Genomic DNA, 19,018 nt, shown 5'->3' with positions numbered 1-19,018 from the left:
AAACCCAGCTGAGAAGTCAAATGCCATTGGCTGGAGGTGGGAGGCCTGTCTGACATCTGCAGTAGGCCTTGGGTAGCTGAGGAGCTGAATCTCCCCCGGTTATACAGCCAGAGGAGGCCAGATGTCTCACACACACCCCCCACACACACACACCCCCACCGCCCATTTTTTCAGCCACTCACCTTATGATGTGTGCCTTTAGCTGCCGTGTCTGCAGCACTGCCGCGCAGGCCCTGACGTCTGCCTTCCACAGTCAGAACACTAACTAGCACACACGCGGTGCTCATACTCGCTCACATCCTCACCACACTCTTCAAGACCAGTCCTGTGTTACTGGTCAGCAAACTGAGCCTGATGGAGGTTTCGGCCCTCCCTTCAGGGCCCCCAGCCGGAGGGCGAGACTTGTGATTCCCATTAAGCCACCTTGGCAGGCTCCTCTTGTGCCATCCACGAATACTCCATCCCCGGCTGCTGCCCTCCGCCGTACACGCACGCACACGTGCACGCACCGTGAACACATGCAGGCACAGCTAACATGCCTTGTGCTTCCTGTCCCCTCCAGTCTCCCGCTTCTCCAGCCCGCGGGTCACCCCTCGAGTGAGCCGCAAGCGGGCGCTGTCCATCTCCCCGCTCTCAGACGCCAGCCTGGACCTGCAGCGGATGATTCGGACCTCCCCCAACTCTCTGGTGGCCTACATCAACAATTCCCGCAGCAGCTCAGCAGCCAGCGGCTCCTACGGCCACTTATCAGCGGGTGCCCTCAGGTAAGCTGGGGGAGACCGAGCAGGGGACCTACCTTTTTTGTTTAATCGTTTTATTAGGGGCTCATACAACTCTTATCACAATCCATACATACACCAATTGTGTAAAGCACATTTGTACATTCATTGCCCTCATCATTCTCAAAACATTTGCTCTCCACTTAAGCCCCCGGCATCAGCTCCTCATCTTTCCCCTCCTTCCTTGCTCCCCACTCCCTCATGAACCCTTGATAATTTATAAATTATTATTTTGTCATATCTTGCCCTGTCCGACGTCTCCCTTCACCCACTTTTCTGTTGTCTGTCCCCCAGGGAGGAGGTTATATGTATGTAGATCCTTGTAATCGGTTCCACCTTTCCAACCCATCCTCTCTGCCCTCCCAGTATCACCACTCACACCACTGGTCCTGAAGGGATCATCTGCCCTGGATTCCCTGTATTTCCAGTTCCTATCTGTACCAGTGTACATCCTCTGGTCTAGCCAGACTTGTAAGGTAGAATTGGGATCATGATGATGCGGGGAGGAGGAAGCATTTAGGAACTAGAGGAAAGTTGTATTTCTCATCGTTGCTACATCGCACCCTGACTGGCTCGTCTCCTCCTGGAGACCCTTCTGTAAGGGGATGTCCAGTGGCCTACAAATGGGCTTTGGGTCTCCACTCCACACTCCCCCCATTCACAATGATATGATTTTTTGTTCTGATGATGCCCGATAATTGGTCCCTTCAACACCTTGTGATCGCTCAGGCTGGTGTGCTTCTTCCATGTGGGCTTTGAGGACCTGCCTTTCTGACCCTGGGGACCTTCACCCCGAGGAGGAAGCTAGCGTGTGCTGCCCTTCAGGAGTTCGCCGAATGTGTTTTCCATCTGAATTCCGAGCTAGTGATGATGCAGTTCAAATCATTCCGATTTGCTCGTTTTTAAGAGCAGTTCCAGGTGCTCAGAACTTGTACCCAAAGGACAGTTTCTGCTGTGAACGTGGCAGACCAGCATCCCAATGCTAGCTCTGTGAGGGAGAGCCATCGTGATGCCGTGAGCAGAAAGCCAGCCCCAGCCCCAGCCCCCTTGCCGCTGCCCGCACTCTGGCCCATCACCCTGTGTGCTCTCCATTGCAGCCCAGCCTTCAGCTTCCCACACCCCATCAACCCCGTGGCCTACCAACAGCTCCTGAGCCAGCAGAGGGGCCTGGGCTCAGCCTTTGGACATACACCACCCCTGATCCAGCCCTCGCCCACCTTCCTGACCCAGCAGCCCATGGCCCTCACCTCGGTCAGTGCCACGCCCACCCAGCTCCGCAGCGGCAGCAACTGTCTGAGCGACGCCAACCAGGTGGGTGAAGCCACCGGGCGAAACCACAGAGATTGGTTCGTTACACAGCCGTTGAAGCCCAGGAGCTGGCGTTTCACCAGCTCCCCAGGTGATTCCAGTGGGCAGCCAAGTTTGGAAGCTAGGATGGAGAGCAGCGGTTCTCAACCTGTGGGTCGTGACCCCTTTGGGGGTACAACGACCCTTTCACAGGGGTCGCCCGATTCATAACAGTAGCAAAAATGACAGTGATGAAATAGCAACGAACATGATGTTTTGGTTGGGGGGTCACCACCACATGAGGAACTGTATGAAAGGGTTGCGGCCTGAGGAAGGGTGAGGGCCACTGCTGTAGAGCCTGTGTTCACCAAGGGCTTTCACGTGGCATTTATTTGACCCTTTCAAGGGGCCTTTGGCCTACCTTGTATTCTGGCACATGCCTGGCACATGCCAGGCGGCATTAGCATGTATGGAGGAATGAGGAAGGCGTTTGGAGGTGAGGAAATGCATGCATTTAAGCAGCCGAGTCATAGGGTACAGGCTTTAGAATCGCTCATACCGAGCTCTGAATCCTGACCTCCCTGAAGGAGGCATGCTTCCTTACAACTCAGCGGTCAAGTGGGTATCCGGCCTCCTGTGTCCAGTCACAGGATAGTAAACCAGTTCATCTTGGGGCCCAGGAGCCCCTTCCCAAGCTCAGTCAGCACTCCTGACCACATCCTAGAGGTCAAGCACAAAGGGGACCATGCCCTGGGGAGAAAATTCTAAAAGCACTCCCTCTTCTGTGTCCACCTGTCACCTCCCCACAGAGGGTTGCCTTCAGCTTTGAAATAGCCCTTGATACCACAAGTCCAGCCTCTCTTGCTGAGGCCCCCTAAGCTCGCCAGCCCTGTTTTCTGACCTGGATCCACCCTTGCGCTCCTGTTGAGACTTGCCCCTGCTCTGAAGGGCTAAGTTGAGCCTTGTTGGGACAAGAGCCAAAGTGCCCAGCTATGTCCAGAATGGGGCCCTGTTTCAGGTGGGGGGGCTGCTTTGTGGTAGAGAAGAATTACTACACGGCCAGGGCCCATGCCCGGTCAGGCTCTGGTATGAGAATAGCAAAACCGGGAAACTAAGTTTCAAGGGCCAACGGGTTGTCCTCGCTGGTCTCTGGGTGGGCTCTGGTTCCTTGGTCCTGTGACAGGCCCCCTCTGCCTCCGACCTGCAGAGCAAGCAAACCAGCGAGTCTGCTGTCAGCAGCACCGTCAACCCCATCATCATCCACAAGCGCAGCAAGGTCAAGATGGAAGCCGAGGGCTTGCGGCCAGCCGCCTCCCCGTTGATGCTGACACAGGTACCTGAGCCCCGACCACCAGGGTGCAGTCGCTGGGCCTGACCCCTGCTGAGGCATGATGAACAGTGCCTGTGGGAGTGAAGGAATGAGGGTGCAGCTGAGAAACTAACCAAGCTAGCGGGGCTGGGGCTGCAGTGGCCTTGCTGCTAATCTAAGGTGACCAGATTTTAGCATTGGTAAAGCAGGACACCATAGCTAAAACTCATATCCTGGCAAAATAGCCACATGGCAGCCGAAAACCGTATACTCTGGCTTGTCATGCATTCTTTCCAAAAACTGGGACTTTTTAAAAACGCCACGGGACGTGGGACAAATTATTAAAAATTGGGACTGTCCTGCCAAAAAGCAGGGCGTCTGGTCACCTTATCCTAATCCTGAATGAGCGACCGCAGAGGCGGTACCATTGTGAGCTTGGAACCTAGGCTAGGACAGCCTTGCTTCCCACCCCCATGCTGTAGCATCCATTCAATGTGCACAGCTAACGAGCAAGCCGCTCAGCTCCCTCCTGCACGGCCAGCCTCCTCCAGTGCTTTGCCTAGCAGAACTGAGCTGCACCCACCGTGCCTGGGCTGGGCCCCTCCTAGCTGCCCCTCCCCACCCTGCCCTCCCACATGGTAGGACTTACACCGCGCACATGCCCCTCCTAGGCCCTTGTTGCTGACTTGGCTGTCTCCCACTGTTTTTGAGGGAGCTGATGGTGGTGGCTCGGTGGGAGCAGTCTCGCCTTCCATGCATGGGGCCTGCCCTTGACTCCCGGCCGGTGAGCAGCCACCACCGTTCGGCCCTTGCAGGCTTGCCTGCTGCTGTGATGCTTCCCAGCTAAAGTACATAGGAAGACATGCCTAGCGATCTATGGGCCACAAGGAGCTGATCTACTCTCCATGGGGACACCATGGTGGAGAGGAACTACTATAAGCTATGTTCAGAGGGGCCCCCTGTTTTGGGTAGGGGCTCCTTTGTGGTAGCCCCCGTGGGTGGGTGGGGGTGTGTGACTCAGCAGCAGCCACCAACACCCACAACATTGACAGAGACAGCTTTATTGTTGCCACATCATCACGGGGTGTACCGGGCTGGGCCTTCACTGACTGCACTAACACTGTCTTAATGGCGAGCCCTGTTATGGGGGTGTGGAGCGGTGCGTGGACGGAGGGAGGAAGAGATGCTTCCTTAGCAAGGACCGTCCCTCACTGCCTAGAGCAGGGGTCCTCAAACTTTTTAAGCAAGGGGCCAGTTCACTGTCCCTCAGACCATTGGAGGGCCGGACTGTAGTTTAAAAAAAAACAAAAAAACTATGAACAAATTCCTATGCACACTGGAAGAGTCGGCTGCTAAGCAGGACAGGCAGTGATGGCAAAAACACCTGGTGGGCCGGATAAATGTCCTCGGTGGGCCGCATGTGGCCCGCAGGCCATAGTTTGAGAACCCCTGGCCTAGAGCCTTGTGAGGTCCCTTCGTAAGCCTCTGCATTCATTCTGCCCCCTCAAGACCGCAGCAGGCCACGCCAGCCTCTCACAGGAGAGAGGGAAGTGTGTGGGCAGACTGCCGACCCCTCCCCAGCCCACCCCGCAGGACAACGCAACCCCTGGTTCTGTCAGAGAGTGAGCAGGTCTCCCATCCCATCTCCCTTACATCTGCCAGCCATCCTTTGTCAGCACTGTAAACCACTAGGCAAGCTCTAGGCACTTAATTTTCATGAAATATGGGGTCCTGTTATTGTCAGGCAGAGAGAGGGGTTGATGACAAATTCCTCTTCCGTCCCGCATGACAAAGCCGGACACAGTATGATGCATGGTTTCCTGGCCATCATCCGGGCGGCTGGGATTGATGAGGACGGCACATCTCCAGGGCAGATAAACACACCAGAATGACGGTGCTGGGCTGGGTGGTGGCACCGAGCACCTGGCAGGTCATGCCCACCCTCTGGGGGAGTCCTGCCCCACCCTCACACACAGGCAGCTCAGGGGAGCAGGGCTCCCTTCCAGCCAGCACGGCTGCCCGTGCCTGACAGTCAGAGAGTTGGTATCACAAGGGGTCCGTCACTGCGCCACTCAGTGTCCTGGCTCAGCAGCCAAGCACTCCCTGTCTCGTTTGCAAGTTGATGCTGTGGGCAGAAAACAGCCTAACAAGCTGCCTCGGCCGCCTGTGCACCCCACACAGCTGCAGTTAGCCTTTCCTCTGCATGCCGTGGTGACTGCACGCCGTGGCGACTGTCAGCTGCTGTGGGGTCTCTTCAAGGGCACAAAGTCTGCGCCTACAGAAACGAAGTGTTCCTAGCAATTCCCTGGGAGCAGGGTGGGCATGAGGGACCCCACATCTCCCTTCCTGCCCAGTCTCACTGGACAGCCCTGCTGATGATCCTGACCCTCAAGGTCCGGACAGAGGCCTTTCACACCTCTTAGTTCTTTTTAAACATTTTTATCATGAAGGTTCACAGTACAGGTTATCAGTTTTACAGAAACAATTCATCGGCATTTTGTTTCAGCTCAATTCTAGTCCCCTCAATGGACCATGGCATATCCCCCTTGTGTGAGCCAAGGTTCTCTAGAGAAAGAAAACCAGGGCACTTATGATTGTATGGATAGGTTTATACAACACAAAGGAATTTAACAGCTAATTAGTTCACACAGCAGTACAGAGGGCTCAATTCAACTCACTTCCATGGAACAATTAATATTCTGGAAGTCCTTCAACTCCTGAGGTGGGTGGGGGGTGCTGGTCAAGGAAGCAGACAGCTGAGTCTTCCCTCGGGCAATGCAGGCAGAGCCCGCCCACAGGCAGCAAACAGCAGGACAGGTCACCAACAGTCACCAGCTCAGGAGCTTAGCGAAGCAGGACCAGATGGGATATCAAACTCAAGCAATGCAAGACGACAGGATCCAACAGCCTCAAGCTCAAGTGATGTGTGATGTACACACCAGTCTCAAAGGAACCTCAAGCTCTAGCTGTGGCTTGTCTCACAGGTAGTGTAGCTCACAAGTTGAGGCAGAGAACTAGTTAAAGAGCCGCACACAGGTCCCATCTCCAGAGAACAAGAGGTGGGGGGGGAGCCTTGCCGAGCCATTTACCTGTTTGCCTTCCTGTCAAACTGCGACCTGATTAATCCCACATGGCCAGGTTGGCACAGTAAACGGACCTATCACACCCCTCCTTCCTATTTCCTGTTTCCCTCCCACCTCTTTCCCCAACCTTTGCCCCAGAGTGTACGCAGCCCTTTCTGACCTTCATGCTTACTGACAGAGGGAATGCAGCTCCAGCTTCGAAGGGAAGGTAGGCTGGGGTGTCCACCAGTCTCCGTCTGAACACTAAGCTTGCTTTCCTTTATGATTTGAAGTTTTGTTCTGCATTTTTCTCTCATTCTGAAGGTGACCCCTTAGGGACCCTTTCATTCCCTCCTTTCATTTTGATCTCAAAGCACAGCACCGGACCAGTGGTGTCTACTCCCCGCAAAGAGCAATAGTGGACCATATCACCCTCCCTTCTTAGAACCCGGGTCCCCTTGAAAGGCACACTCCCAGGAACAGCAGAAGCATCTCTTGGGAGTCACTTGTGCCTCCACTGAGACATCTGGGGGCATGCCTCTGGGACGGCCGCAGGGAGTGTGGCACTGACTCTTGCTGCTCTTAGAAATGGGCACCAAGGAGATAATCAGGAGTAGACTGTGTCCTGTGGAACCAGGGCCCTGCATTGGGAACTTCTTAGATGCAGGGGAAGATCAATGTCGAGGTACTAGGAACCCCCGAGGAATGCCAGGCCTGCAGCTGCTGAGACGAGAGCCATCTTCCTACACTCTGAGCTTACACAGAAATCCTCCTGAGCAGATAGCCTCGAATGGATTTGAACTGCTGGACTTGTGGTTAGCAGCCCAACGCTTAACCCACTACACCAGCATACCTCATGCACAGCCTTACCTGGCTGCCGTGTGGTGTCTTGCACGTTGTGACGATGTTTAACAGGCTCCACTGGAGCTTGCAGACTAACAGACTAGGAGGACTTGGAGACTTGCTTCCAAGTCTGAGAACCCAGCAGACCACAGTTTACCCTGGGGATGACTCAGGACTAGGTGACACTTCTGGGACCTTCATGAGTTGGGGGCCAGCTTGGCAGCAGCTCATGACAACAAGAGCTCCGCAGGTGATCCTGCGCTGGCTGTTCTGTCTTGGCCCCAGTGCATAGCCCCGGTGTCAGGAGAAAGGAGCATTTGGGGGCATTTCTTTCTCCTGTGTAGGGGACTCGGTGCAGGTCTAGGCTGTGTGTTGGTAGGAGGAGCGTGTTTCCCTGCCGGTAAAACAAACCGATGCCTCCTGTCTGAGGGCTGTTCTGGGGAGCACAGTGCTGGCAAAGTGATGGAAAGACCCCCCTGTCTGCAGGCCACAGCCCTCCAGATGCGTCCAGCCCTTGAGGGTTGGACCATTGACTCGTGTGCCCTTGAGGAAGAGTGATGGTAGGAGAATAAGGAGCAGATGTGTCCCTATACCCCACTCCAGAGCCTGCAGGGCCCATCCTCATAGGGGACACAGAGGCAAACAGGAGTGCTGGGTACCGTGGTGACCAGCAGCATTAGGACAGAGGGAGAGGCCTGGCACCGTGCCTGTCGGTCCAGTGGAGGGATGGGAGCTGAACAGAGGAAAGGGCTGAAAAGTTGATGCGAGGATGGTGTGGGTGTGGATGTACGTGTGTGTGCCCTTTGTCCATCCTCAATCAGCCCGCCGGGGGCTGGCAGCAGCATCTCCTCGGGTCCTGCCCTCCGAACCAGATGGCTGGCCAAGGCTCACCAGCATGTCCTCTGCCCTCCCGCAGGAGCAGCTGGCTGAGCTCAAGGAAGACCTGGACAGGGAAGACTGTAAGCAAGAGCCCGAGGTGGCCATCTATGAGACCAACTGCCACTGGGAAGACTGCATCCAGGAGTACGACACCCAGGAGCAGCTAGTGCACGTAAGCCGCTGAGCCTCCCCGGCTGCCCGCCGGGGGCAGAGCCCCGGCCACAAGGGGGCCTGCGAGGGGTCCAGAGGAGGAAGCTTTCCGTGGGAGCTGCCTGGGCTGTATCTCCTGCAAGTGGGAGGCATAATGATTATTTACAGATGTCTGCCCATTGCTAAAACCAGCTTTTAAAAGGAGGTGGGTAGGTAGGTAGAGTTAGCATGTCTATATATATATGCTAATACATATACATCCATGCTAACGTATACATACATACACAGAGAGTGAAAAAGAAAAATGACTGCATGAGAAAATCAGGAGGAAAGGGAACAATAAAATGAACCCAGGGAGAGGGTTAGTATTGAGTAGTGGAACTTCTTAGCAGCCAATGCAAAGAAGGAACTAAGATGCGCTCAGCCATCCAGTATCTACATGATAATAATACCTCTGGCTCTGGGGACAGAAAGCTGCTTCTCCTATGGAGGACAGAGCTGGCGACCATTCACAGTGTCCCCGTGAGTGTCTCTGCACAGGCCAAGGAGCAACTGACACATCAGGCATCTGCAGAAGGGGGGGGCGGGCGGCCTTCCCAGGTGTGCTTCTCAGTCTCTGTTCAAAACTCCAGGGACATCCAGAATGGTGGCCGTCGGGGAATAATGTATGCAGGAGGAGGGGCAGGAGGCTGGCATGCAAGGTGCCAGGCTTAACCTCTGTGAGGCTTCCTTCGTTCTTCTGCAAAGGGCTCACTGATGCCCTAACAGAAGGACTGAGCAGAGATCTGGTACTCTCTGCCTAGGGCTTCCTCACTCCTGCCTGTCCCACTTCAGCTCTGAGCCTTATTTTCTTCATCCGGACAAGAATATCAAATCAGCCACCAGTCCCTTCCCCACTCCTGGGTAAATAAGGCTTGTGAACATGATGCCGCGCAAAGTACCTTGGATGACAGACAGACCAGACACACACACACACAAATAGCTGTGCTCACACTCCTGTCCAATTTGGATTAATGACAGAGAAGGGCTGGCATCTCAGGCGGGGACACCAAAGATGTGCTCAGAAATCAGGAGATCTCTCCCAAGGTCAGAGGGGATTCCTCAACACCGGCAGAGGGGCTCAGCCAGGGAGGGAGCTTCATGCAGACATGTGCCTGTGCCCAGCTCTGCCCCCAGGCCCCTGGTCAACGTGCTGGCCGTGGGCGAATGACCGCTCTGCACTAGAGGAGCTAGCTTTTGCCAAGCGCAGTCTTCCTCTGCACCCTGGGAAATGGACGACAGGAGGCACACGGGGAGCTGCACTCCCAGCTGATTATTAACAATTTGCTGCTAAGTAAACCAGTAAGACAAAAATGAAAGGCATTATCAGGAAGCATGTTTATCATCCACAAGGCTTTCAAAAAGGAAAGTGAGGCTAATCGGATACAATTTCCCTGGAAGCCGAGAGCTCTGTGGGCCCCTGGCTACCGTGTTGGCGTTTCTGTGCACGCTCTTGGGTCAGTTGTGCTGGCTCTGCAGGTGAGCACAGGTCTCTGTCTTCGGACTGAGACAAGGCCCACCATTGGCTGGGTGCCCAGCACCTGGGATGCAGAAGTCGCCAGTACGGCAGCAGCTAGGAAGATCGTACAAGCCGTAAATGGCAGCTACACCTGCAGTGTACACTTCTTGGGAGAAGAGACTGGACTTCCACCCCCATTAAGAGTTAGTCTCAGAAACCCACATGAGGTCACTATGGCTCGGTGTCGACTCCGTGGCAGTGAGTTTGGTGGTTGTGGTTGTTGTTGTTGTTGTTTGGGGGGAAGTGAAGAGTAAGGTGCTAACGATTTGCTCTTAGGGACTAACTGGAAGATTAGCAGGTTGATGCCCCCCAAAGGGACCACTGCCTAGCAACCTGTTTCCTTAAAAATTACATCCCAGAAAGCCCCATGGCAAAGGTCCTCCCCGTAACACAGGGGTCACCAGGACTCGACAGCAGCAAGTTTGTTTGGGGTTTCAGAGCACATTAGATGAAAGTAAACGAAGTAGGTCATTTTCATAGCTTTTAACCCAACGTAGATAATCAACAGAAAAGAAACCCCTTGAGCTCTTTCACATTGGTTTCTGCATTCTACATCTTGGATACTCGGAGCCCACCTGGGTGAGGAAAAGTCACATTGAGTACTCAGTAGCCACAAGGAGCAAGTGGCTCCAGTCCCGGGCAGTGCGGGTCTGGGGTCTGCCAGGAGAGTGTGGGCGCAGAGGAAGTGAGAGCCACCTGGGGCAGTTGAGAACAGAGAGGAGCAGGCAATCTCAGTGCCTGCCCGTCTCCGAAGCAGAGACAGGCCGGGCCTGGCCCATGACCCAGGCAGGACTGAGGGAGAGCTGGGCTCTTGAGAAAAGGCCCCGTGGGAGGGAAGCAGAAGGAGTGTTTGCTTTCCAGTACCTTGTCAATGACTCCTAACCCTACTGGACTCTCTTCAGGGAAATGAGCAAACCCCAGACCAAGGACGGGCAGCCCCTCCACACATCAGCCCTTGGCAGGCTGCAGACATGCCAGTTCTGTGGAATTCTGGGAGGAGAACTGTGCCCCCTAGGATTTCAATGGGCAGTTTCTTTGGACAAAGATTAGATTGCTGGATCTTTCTTTCAAGGCACCTCTGGATGTACTCAAGGCCTCCCACCTTTCCGTTAGAAGGGAGACATATTAATCATTCGGGGACTCCTGCCAAGCTCAGAGACAGTGACTCTCCCAGGTCCAGTGAGGGCTGCAGCCTTCAGTTCCACCAAAGCCCTGGTAGAACTGTCCGATAAGCATTGAACTGCTCCCTGCAAGGTCGGCAGTTCAAACCCATTAGTTGCTCCACAGGAGAAAGATGCAGCTGTCTTTTCTCTTAGAGGTTTACAGCCTTCAAAACACGAGGAAGGGTCACTGTGAGTTGGGCGCGACTTGACGGCACTGGGTTTGATTTTGTCCTCTTGACCTGGGTACTTGCCTGACTGCATTCATGAGTGATGCCCACTGGTGGCAGCTTGGGCCATCATCTAATCTGTTTCCCCCAGCGCAGGTCCCGCAGCACCCCCTCTAGAGGAGACAGGGTGCCATTAGTCTTGGACAGTCAGTCTGGGGACTAATTGAAAAGTGTAGGCCTAACAAGTAGCACACAAATAGGTTATTGTGTAATGGCAGCTAATTAATGATAATTCTTGAGGATCCTGGTATTCATAGGAAGTGCATGTGGCCTGGCACATAACAGGCAATGCTTTTGTTGGGTGAGGGTGTGCACACAGCAAATGAGGTGAACAGTGAGGTGAGTGGTCCCACATAAGAGTAGGGTGGGTGGTTTGTTCTTAGGAGGGAGAAGGCCAGTAGTGTAGGTCATTGGTCTAATAGTAGGTGGGGTGAATCTGCACATGGTAGCATTGGCTGGAAGGTGGGTGGTCAGCTGACAGTAGGTGGGGTGGGGGTGGGGGTGGGTGACTGGGCTCACCCCTGCACTGGCTTGCTCTTCGCAGCACATCAACAACGACCACATCCACGGGGAGAAGAAGGAGTTTGTGTGCCGCTGGCAGGCCTGCACACGGGAGCAGAGGCCCTTCAAGGCGCAGTACATGCTGGTGGTGCACATGCGCAGGCACACGGGGGAGAAGCCCCACAAGTGCACGGTGAGTGAGAGCCTAAGCCCTGCCGGTGTAGGCCCCTTGGCCAGATGAAGTGGCTCTTGTTTGAGTCTGTCTGACCAAAAGCAACCATGGGGGCAAGTGGGCTCCTTCCTTGGGCAGGTGTGGCCAGCAGGCCCTCTGTTTAGCCTCATCCGTTCTCTCTCCTGGGCTGCTTCCCATCTGCACCCAGAGGCCCTCATCCAGCTGCTGCCCCAGACCTTCCTTTGGCTTCTGTGGGGGTGCGTACCTGGCCACTAGAGGAGTATGCTAGCGTCTGTGTCAGTCTGTATCACGATGAGCCCCAAAGCCCAACCACACCCCACATTTGGCATGGTTGGGCAAGGCCTGGGCACAGGGGCCCTGCAGTCGGTCCCTGCACAAAGCACACTTCACTGGTGATTACCAGCCTGAGCAATGAGATGCTAAAGGCCACTTTGTTTGCATTTTTAGAAAGAGTGAGTTCAAAGGGAAGACCTTTCATACCCCCACCTCCCCGTGGTGTCCATAGAATTCATGACAGCTAACACAAGCGGGCCTGTCCATTTTTAACACACAAATGGCTTCTCCTTCAAAGGGAGGTGGCCCAGGGCTTTGGTGATACGTCTGAGTGCACTCCCGTACTTCACTCGTGCATTCCGCTCTCACGTGAATATTCCTACCATCAGGCCATATCTTAAAATCCATGGTGCCCAAGGTTCAATAAGTAGACTATCTTTGTTTGCAACTTGTGGGGATTTTTTTTCCAATTGAGATCAAATTCACTTATCATAAAATGTACCCTTCTAAACCTGCAATTCAAGGTTGGGGGTTTTGCTTCTTTGTTTATTTTAGTATATTCACAGTTTTATAACCATTATCACCAGCTAATTGCAGAATATTTTTCTCTTTCCCTGACCTGGAACGCACGCATCTCTCTGCCTATTTGGGACATTGTATATGAGTAGAATCATGTGACATATAGCTTTGGGGGACTGACACGTTTTACATATGTCACTCTAGGTTTTAAAATAAAAAGCAGCGATAGAGATAGAAAGCATTTTGTATCCAGAAAGTGGCTCACACAGTTATAGAAGTGCTGAGGCCATACACGTTGAGTCAGGGGTTCGATGTAAGGCTGGAGGCTTCTCCTGACGCATGTCTGAGAAGTGGGAGAGGAGGAAACCACATGCTGGTGATCCAGGGTCAGCCCATCTGGCTCATGCTTTTCCTAACTCAGGTATCTACCGAGACTTAAAAAACAGGAGGAAGGAAGATGAACAAGGCACACTGGTGATTGCAGTCAAATGAATCCCAGATCAGCAGCCAGTATGACAGGTCTCACAGCCAGATGCAAACCAAGCAGGAATAGATGTACAGCATCAGCTAGTAGACCGCACTCCGGACGAAGCTTCCTCATTATTGCATCTGGGCTGTGACCTGATTGAGAGGGTAGCACTGCACCACCAAGCCCCCATGGAGATATGACATTAGATCACATCACTGGGGAGGCCTTGGTTGCCAACTGAGAATCTGGATCCAGCCAAGTAGACACAAATCTAACTATCACCTGCAACATACTGTTTCCAAGGTCCATCCGCATTGTAATATCAGTACTTGTTTATTCTCTTATGGCCGAATAACATTCCACTGTGCTCATGTATCACATTTTGTTGATCCATTCTTGTGCTAATGGACATGTGGCTGCACAGAGTGCTGAGTGATGTGGGCCGCTTCTTATTCTAAAGAAGAGGCTGGATTGCAGAAAATACTAGGATGCGATGTATCTCAATATTGGCAGCCCTGTCCTTGGGTGCCTGGGAGTGTTTATTCCCCCCCCCCCCCACTATAATTGGACTTAGAATCTGTCGAAGAAGTAAATGGTGATTTTCAAACCCCTGCTGTGAGCCCTCGGGCAGAAGGAAGGGGGGAGGCTGGCCGCGGATGGAGCCCTTCCTGATGCAGCCCTGCCTCATTCCAGTTTGAGGGCTGCACCAAGGCCTACTCGCGCCTGGAGAACCTGAAGACACACCTGCGGTCCCACACCGGGGAGAAGCCGTACGTGTGCGAGCACGAGGGCTGCGCCAAGGCCTTCTCCAATGCCTCGGACCGCGCCAAGCACCAGAACCGCACCCACTCCAGTGAGGTACGCCCTGGCTAGCCCTCCACCTCACCCCACGCTCAGCAGCTCCTTGACCTTAGACACCTAGTAGGGGTCCTGCAAGCCGGGGAGGCTGGGGGCAAGCCAGTCCTCTGCTCTGGGCCACTTCTCTGTCCTGAGAGGGAGAAGGGACAAGATGACCCCTGGAGCCCCTCACCTGTTCAACCCTGTATTCCTCAGTCTTTCTCATGTGATGTAAACATAGTAGTTCCCTCCCCCAAGGCCAGGCCATTGTCCACATCAGCCGAAGCTGTGGCTGGATCCCCTCTCTGATCTCAGGAGTCCCATGGGGGCTCTTGATAAGGTCACTCCTTTAGTCCCCGGAGCAGCTGGAGGGTCTCCTCGGACTTGGAGGGAGATAATCACTGTCCCCAGCCCCACGTCACTTGTCGGTTGGGCCATAGGCTTGAAACCTAGGAATGTTGGCTCATGTGCAGTTGAAAACATCCCGGGCTAGATTCCCATCCCTGATCCACTAGGATTGAAAGCCCTCATGTCTGCAGCAGCAGAGGTTAGCGTTGGGACCACTGCATCACTCTGGGGCCAGGGCAATAGCAGAGATTGGGCCCCTGGCAGGATCCATGAGCCCAAGCAGAGAAGTTGGGCAGGAGCCAGTGGGGTCTGCTGCACCCACCTCCCAGCCCTGCCCAGCCACTCAATTTCGGTTCCTAAGGCAGACGCATGAAAGGCTATTTCTGGAAGCTGAGTCTTTGCTCCTGTGCTCTGAAGGCATATGAGCAATTCCCCCACATTTGTGGAGCCTCTACAGCAAAGAGCCAGCGTTGAGGAAGTGAGTGTGTGTGTCCAGGACTCAGAAGACCTGGGGTTCCTTCTCATCACTGGGTGACTTTGAGCAGGTTTCCCAGCCCCTTGAGGCTCTTCCGCTCATCAGAGAAACGGAGGGGTGTGAGTGTGTGGAAAATTCCAGCGCACTGCTCACAGAGCGGGCCAACCTGGGATCCCTGGAGGCACAGGCACCTGTCTCCACACAGCCTCACTTGTGGCAAGCGCTGCAGTAACCATGGTTTCTGGCCAGGGTGCAGCCCAGCTCCTGCGTGCCCGAGGTTGTACGTATGGCAGAGCCCGCTGACTTTACAGGCCGGGTTCCACAAAGTCATGAGCGGCTTCCCTCGGGATGTCTGAGGGACCTGTCTCTAGCCCCCAAGCCACAGCAGCCCTGGCTCTCTTTCCAGAAACCATACATCTGCAAGATTCCAGGCTGCACCAAGAGATACACAGACCCCAGCTCACTCCGCAAGCACGTGAAAACGGTGCACGGTCCCGACGCTCACGTCACCAAGAAGCAGCGCAACGATGTGCATCTGCGCCCCCCACTGCTCAGGGAGAACGGGGACAATGAGGCCAAGGCCAAGCCGGCTGGCCAGGGCCCTGAAGACAGTGCCGAAGCCACCAGCACCAGCCGGGCGGTAGAGGACTGCCTGCATATCCAAGCCATCAAGACTGAGGGCGCCATGGTAAGCGGTACTGGCAACCCAGGCCCAGGCCACACAGCCTTCCCCCAGCTGGCAGCAAGCACTTCTCTCACCCGACCCAGAGCCTGCAGCCCCTCGAACTGTGCCCTCTGCCCACAGCCTAAGGGCATGACTGTGACCCTCCTCTTTTCCACCTCCAGCCGAGCCCTTAGTACAGGGCTGTGGGAGGCTCCGCTGCCAGCAGCCCCACTGCTCGCCTCCTTCCCCTTTATCCTGTCTCTGTGCCTTGGCCCCGCTGGTCTGCCCTCTCTTTGTTCTAACCACCTGTTCTTTGTCTCTACCTCTTTTTCCCCACTGTACCTCCCCTAAGGATAGACAGTACTGAGGTGAGCAGAGACCTGGGTCGGCGGGTGTGGGGGGCAATCGTGTGAGTGATGGCGGGGCAGCGGGTGCAGATGGTCCTATCACCCAGGCCCTAAGATTGACTCACCCTGCTTGGGAGACTTCCCAGTGTGCTGACCACAGCCCGGGTCCTCCAGCAGACAAGGATCTGGGTAGGTGGGCTTGCATGGACTGATGGGGGGGCACTCAATGGGCAGCATCAGGCTAGGTACCAGCAGGCCTGTGACTTAGTTGATGAGTGCAGGGGGCTGTGGGGACAGAGAGTTGTTGTTAGTTCAGGCTGCATTTGTGAGATGGGCCAAGGAGAATGCAGACTGGTCTTCTAGGCAGTGAGAACTTGCAGCTTCCTTGGGAAGGACCGGGCATCGCAGCTAGGGATGAGCTCTCTGTCCCACCCTTGCTTCCAGAACCCCGCCGGGAGCGCAGCTGACATTGACATGCCATCAGGGTGGCCATTTGGGGAAGTGGCTACATGCAGCACTTCAGCCCCTCCTCTCTCCCTTCCCAACAGCCAGCCTGATGTGATCACTCACCCACAGGAGGTTCTGCTTGTTCCACGTGACACGTGACTTGCTGGGAATGCTTACGTGTCTTCTTTCAAGCGGGCTATATCAGGTTGTGCAGCCTCCGGGGGATCGCAGCCCTAGGGTGTCCAAACATTTAAGGTTCAATAGGCAGAGCTCCAGCCCCGACGCAGTCTGGGAGAGGGGCCTTACAGATGGAGCTGTAGGGCTGTCAGGATCGGGGCCTCTGCACACTGGGTGCTCGCCCCCCTGTATTATACCTGCCAGAGGCAGGTTCAGAGAGGTGAAGGGGCTTGACCACATGCCCCAAAGAGGAGTGGCATCTTTGCCCCTCCTCCCAGAGGTTCCTCCCCTTACATGGATATGCCAGTGTGCAGTGTGGGTGCAAGTGCGGCTCTAGGCTAAGCAAGTCTCCACACCTTCTGAGTCTGTCTACCCGCTGTGTCCCAACAGCTGTGTCAGTCCAGCCCAGGGGCCCAGTCATCCTGCAGCAGCGAGCCCTCTCCCCTGGGCAATGGCCCCAACAGTGACAGCAGCATGGTAATGCCAGGGGCGGGACCTGGGAGCCTGGGAGACCTGGCAGCATTGGACAACATGTCTCCAGGAGCCAATGCCTCGTCCTTGGCTGCGCCCTCTACTGGTGGCCTGCAGATGCGCAAGCACATGACCACCATCCACCGGCTGGAGCAGCTCAAGAAGGAGAAGCTCCAGTCCCTCAAGGGTTCCTGCTCGTGGGCCGGGCCAGCTCCCCATCCCCGGACCACCGAGCTGCCTCCCCTCCCAGGAAGTGGTAAGTGGGCGCCGGGAAAGATGGGGCAGCGCCAAGTGGGGACAGACCTACCAGGGGCCTTGTGCTGGTTCACGAGACAGCTACCATGGGATAGCTCCTACCAGCCCCATTTGACAGATGAGGAAACTGAGGGGTAGTTGTGAAAGTGCCTAGCCCCAATCAATGGCAGAGCCCGGGGTGGGGTGCCTCGGGCACTCATTTCCACAAAACTATGCTGCAGGCCCCTGACCCCTCACCTGGCACATCTGCTCTGTCATCCTCTTCCCTGTCCGGCCATTTGTCAGACACCATGGCGGGGACCCTGGAAGGAAAGCAGGGAAACACTGGTCCTCAAGCTAGGCAGCCAGGTGCATACTTGGGCAGAATAAAGAAAGGAGTATCCCTGGGAGAGCTGAGGTGAGGAGGCTCAGAGGAAGAGGAGGCGGCGGCCGCACTGTGCTCAACCTTGCCAGGGGTGCAGCCGGGCTTTACCATGGAAGGCATTTCCTCAGTGCTGCAGGTTCATCAGGGCCCCCAGCCCCTTGTGCTGGGCGCTGTCATCTACCACCCAGGTAGGCCATGAAGGAAAGGTTTCCTGCCCACTGCTGCGAAGACTGCTTGCAGACACCCTTCTACTTGCGGGCCCTGTAAGGGTCAATATGACCGCTGACACCGTTGGTCATAACCCGCTCCTGGGGAGGCCCCCATCCACAGACTGGTATGGTCCGTGGGAGAATAAGCTGGCCACCTCAGCCCAACGCTACAGTCGGGAAGGGCCATTTGAGCTCCTAGACTCCCTGTGAGACTAGCCAGGGCAATCTGACTGCCTGCTTCACAGTTCTCCTCCCCCCGCCCTTGCTCCCTGGCACAGGTGTGGGGCCCAGGAGCACCTCCTAGGGAGTCCAACAGGCAATGCTTGCCCCTAGGTTGTGAGCTATAGGACCCAGGCCCAGCCCTCTGGGAAACTCTTCCTTTCTCAACAGCCAGTCCACAGAGAAGCATGTTTTCTCCTCCTGGTCTATAGCTGGAGAAGCCAAGGGCAGTGCGCAGAGCTAACACCGGTACCTGGCATCTCGACCCCCAAACACTTAACAACAGGCCCCTTCATCTGTTGCTATTGCCCTGGCTTCTTTTCACGCACAAAGCATCGAGTGAGGACCTGTCGTATGCGGGCACTGCCTGGGCCCCCAGCAGGTGCAGTGTCCTGCCTGTTAAGGACAGACAGAGCAGCCAGTCACCTCCTGGCGCTAACCTCTCTCCCTCCCCGCAGGCGCCATTCTGGAGACCTGCGGAGGCGGCGGGCCCGCGGGGCTGCTGCCCAACCCACGGCTGGCCGAGCTGGCCGGGAGCGAAGTGACCCTGCTGAGCCAGCTACAGGAGCGCCGCGACAGCGCCACCAGCACCGTCAGCTCCGCTTACACCGTGAGCCGCCGCTCCTCGGGCATCTCCCCCTACTTCTCCAGCCGCCGCTCCAGCGAGGCCTCACCCCTGGGTCCCGGCCGCACCCACAACGCCAGCTCCACGGACTACTATGACCCCATCTCCACTGACGCGTCGCGCCGCTCCAGCGAGGCCAGCCAGTGCAGTGGCGGCAGCTCGGGGCCGCTGCACCTCACCCCTGCGCAGCAGTACAGCCTGCGGGCCAAGTACGCGGCGGCCACCGGCGGGCCGCCCCCCACGCCCTTGCCCTGCCTGGAGCGCATAAGCCTGCGGACCCACCTGGCACTGCTCGACGCGCCTGCCCCCGAGCCCTCTCTGCCGCCCCTCTGCCAGCGCGCCCTGGGCCCGCGACGCGGGAGCGACGG

At 55.7% G+C, this 19,018-nt stretch overlaps 1 protein-coding gene and 1 long non-coding RNA gene across 3 annotated transcripts in view; one reads left to right on the top strand and one right to left on the bottom strand.

The window, feature by feature from the left end:
* The window catches only part of GLI2 (GLI family zinc finger 2), a 39,401-nt gene that overhangs the window by 16,834 nt on the left and 3,549 nt on the right, over window positions 1–19,018 (top strand). The window contains exons 3-12 of one of the 2 annotated variants that reach the window (XM_045287422.1): window positions 563–764; window positions 1,877–2,090; window positions 3,274–3,399; window positions 7,968–7,993; window positions 8,175–8,331; window positions 11,802–11,951; window positions 13,906–14,070; window positions 15,279–15,560; window positions 16,898–17,234; window positions 18,484–19,018. In XM_045287422.1, coding sequence (XP_045143357.1) covers window positions 563–764; window positions 1,877–2,090; window positions 3,274–3,399; window positions 7,968–7,993; window positions 8,175–8,331; window positions 11,802–11,951; window positions 13,906–14,070; window positions 15,279–15,560; window positions 16,898–17,234; window positions 18,484–19,018 — 2,194 coding nt within the window. The remainder of the gene's footprint in view (window positions 1–562; window positions 765–1,876; window positions 2,091–3,273; window positions 3,400–7,967; window positions 7,994–8,174; window positions 8,332–11,801; window positions 11,952–13,905; window positions 14,071–15,278; window positions 15,561–16,897; window positions 17,235–18,483) is intronic. The other variant, XM_045287421.1, reaches the window with a different exon arrangement.
* On the bottom strand, window positions 12,840–16,518 carry LOC123521379. The gene is made up of 3 exons (XR_006679828.1): window positions 16,454–16,518; window positions 16,009–16,168; window positions 12,840–13,177 (listed from the first exon to the last, which is right to left on the bottom strand). It is a non-coding gene; the product is annotated as an uncharacterized LOC123521379 (long non-coding RNA).

Source organism: Echinops telfairi, unplaced genomic scaffold (genome assembly GCF_000313985.2).
Source record: "Echinops telfairi isolate 266 unplaced genomic scaffold, ASM31398v2 ScPeMD7_15;HRSCAF=58, whole genome shotgun sequence".
Classification (NCBI taxonomy): domain Eukaryota; kingdom Metazoa; phylum Chordata; class Mammalia; order Afrosoricida; family Tenrecidae; genus Echinops; species Echinops telfairi.
This window is presented reverse-complemented; position numbering and strand designations above follow the sequence as displayed.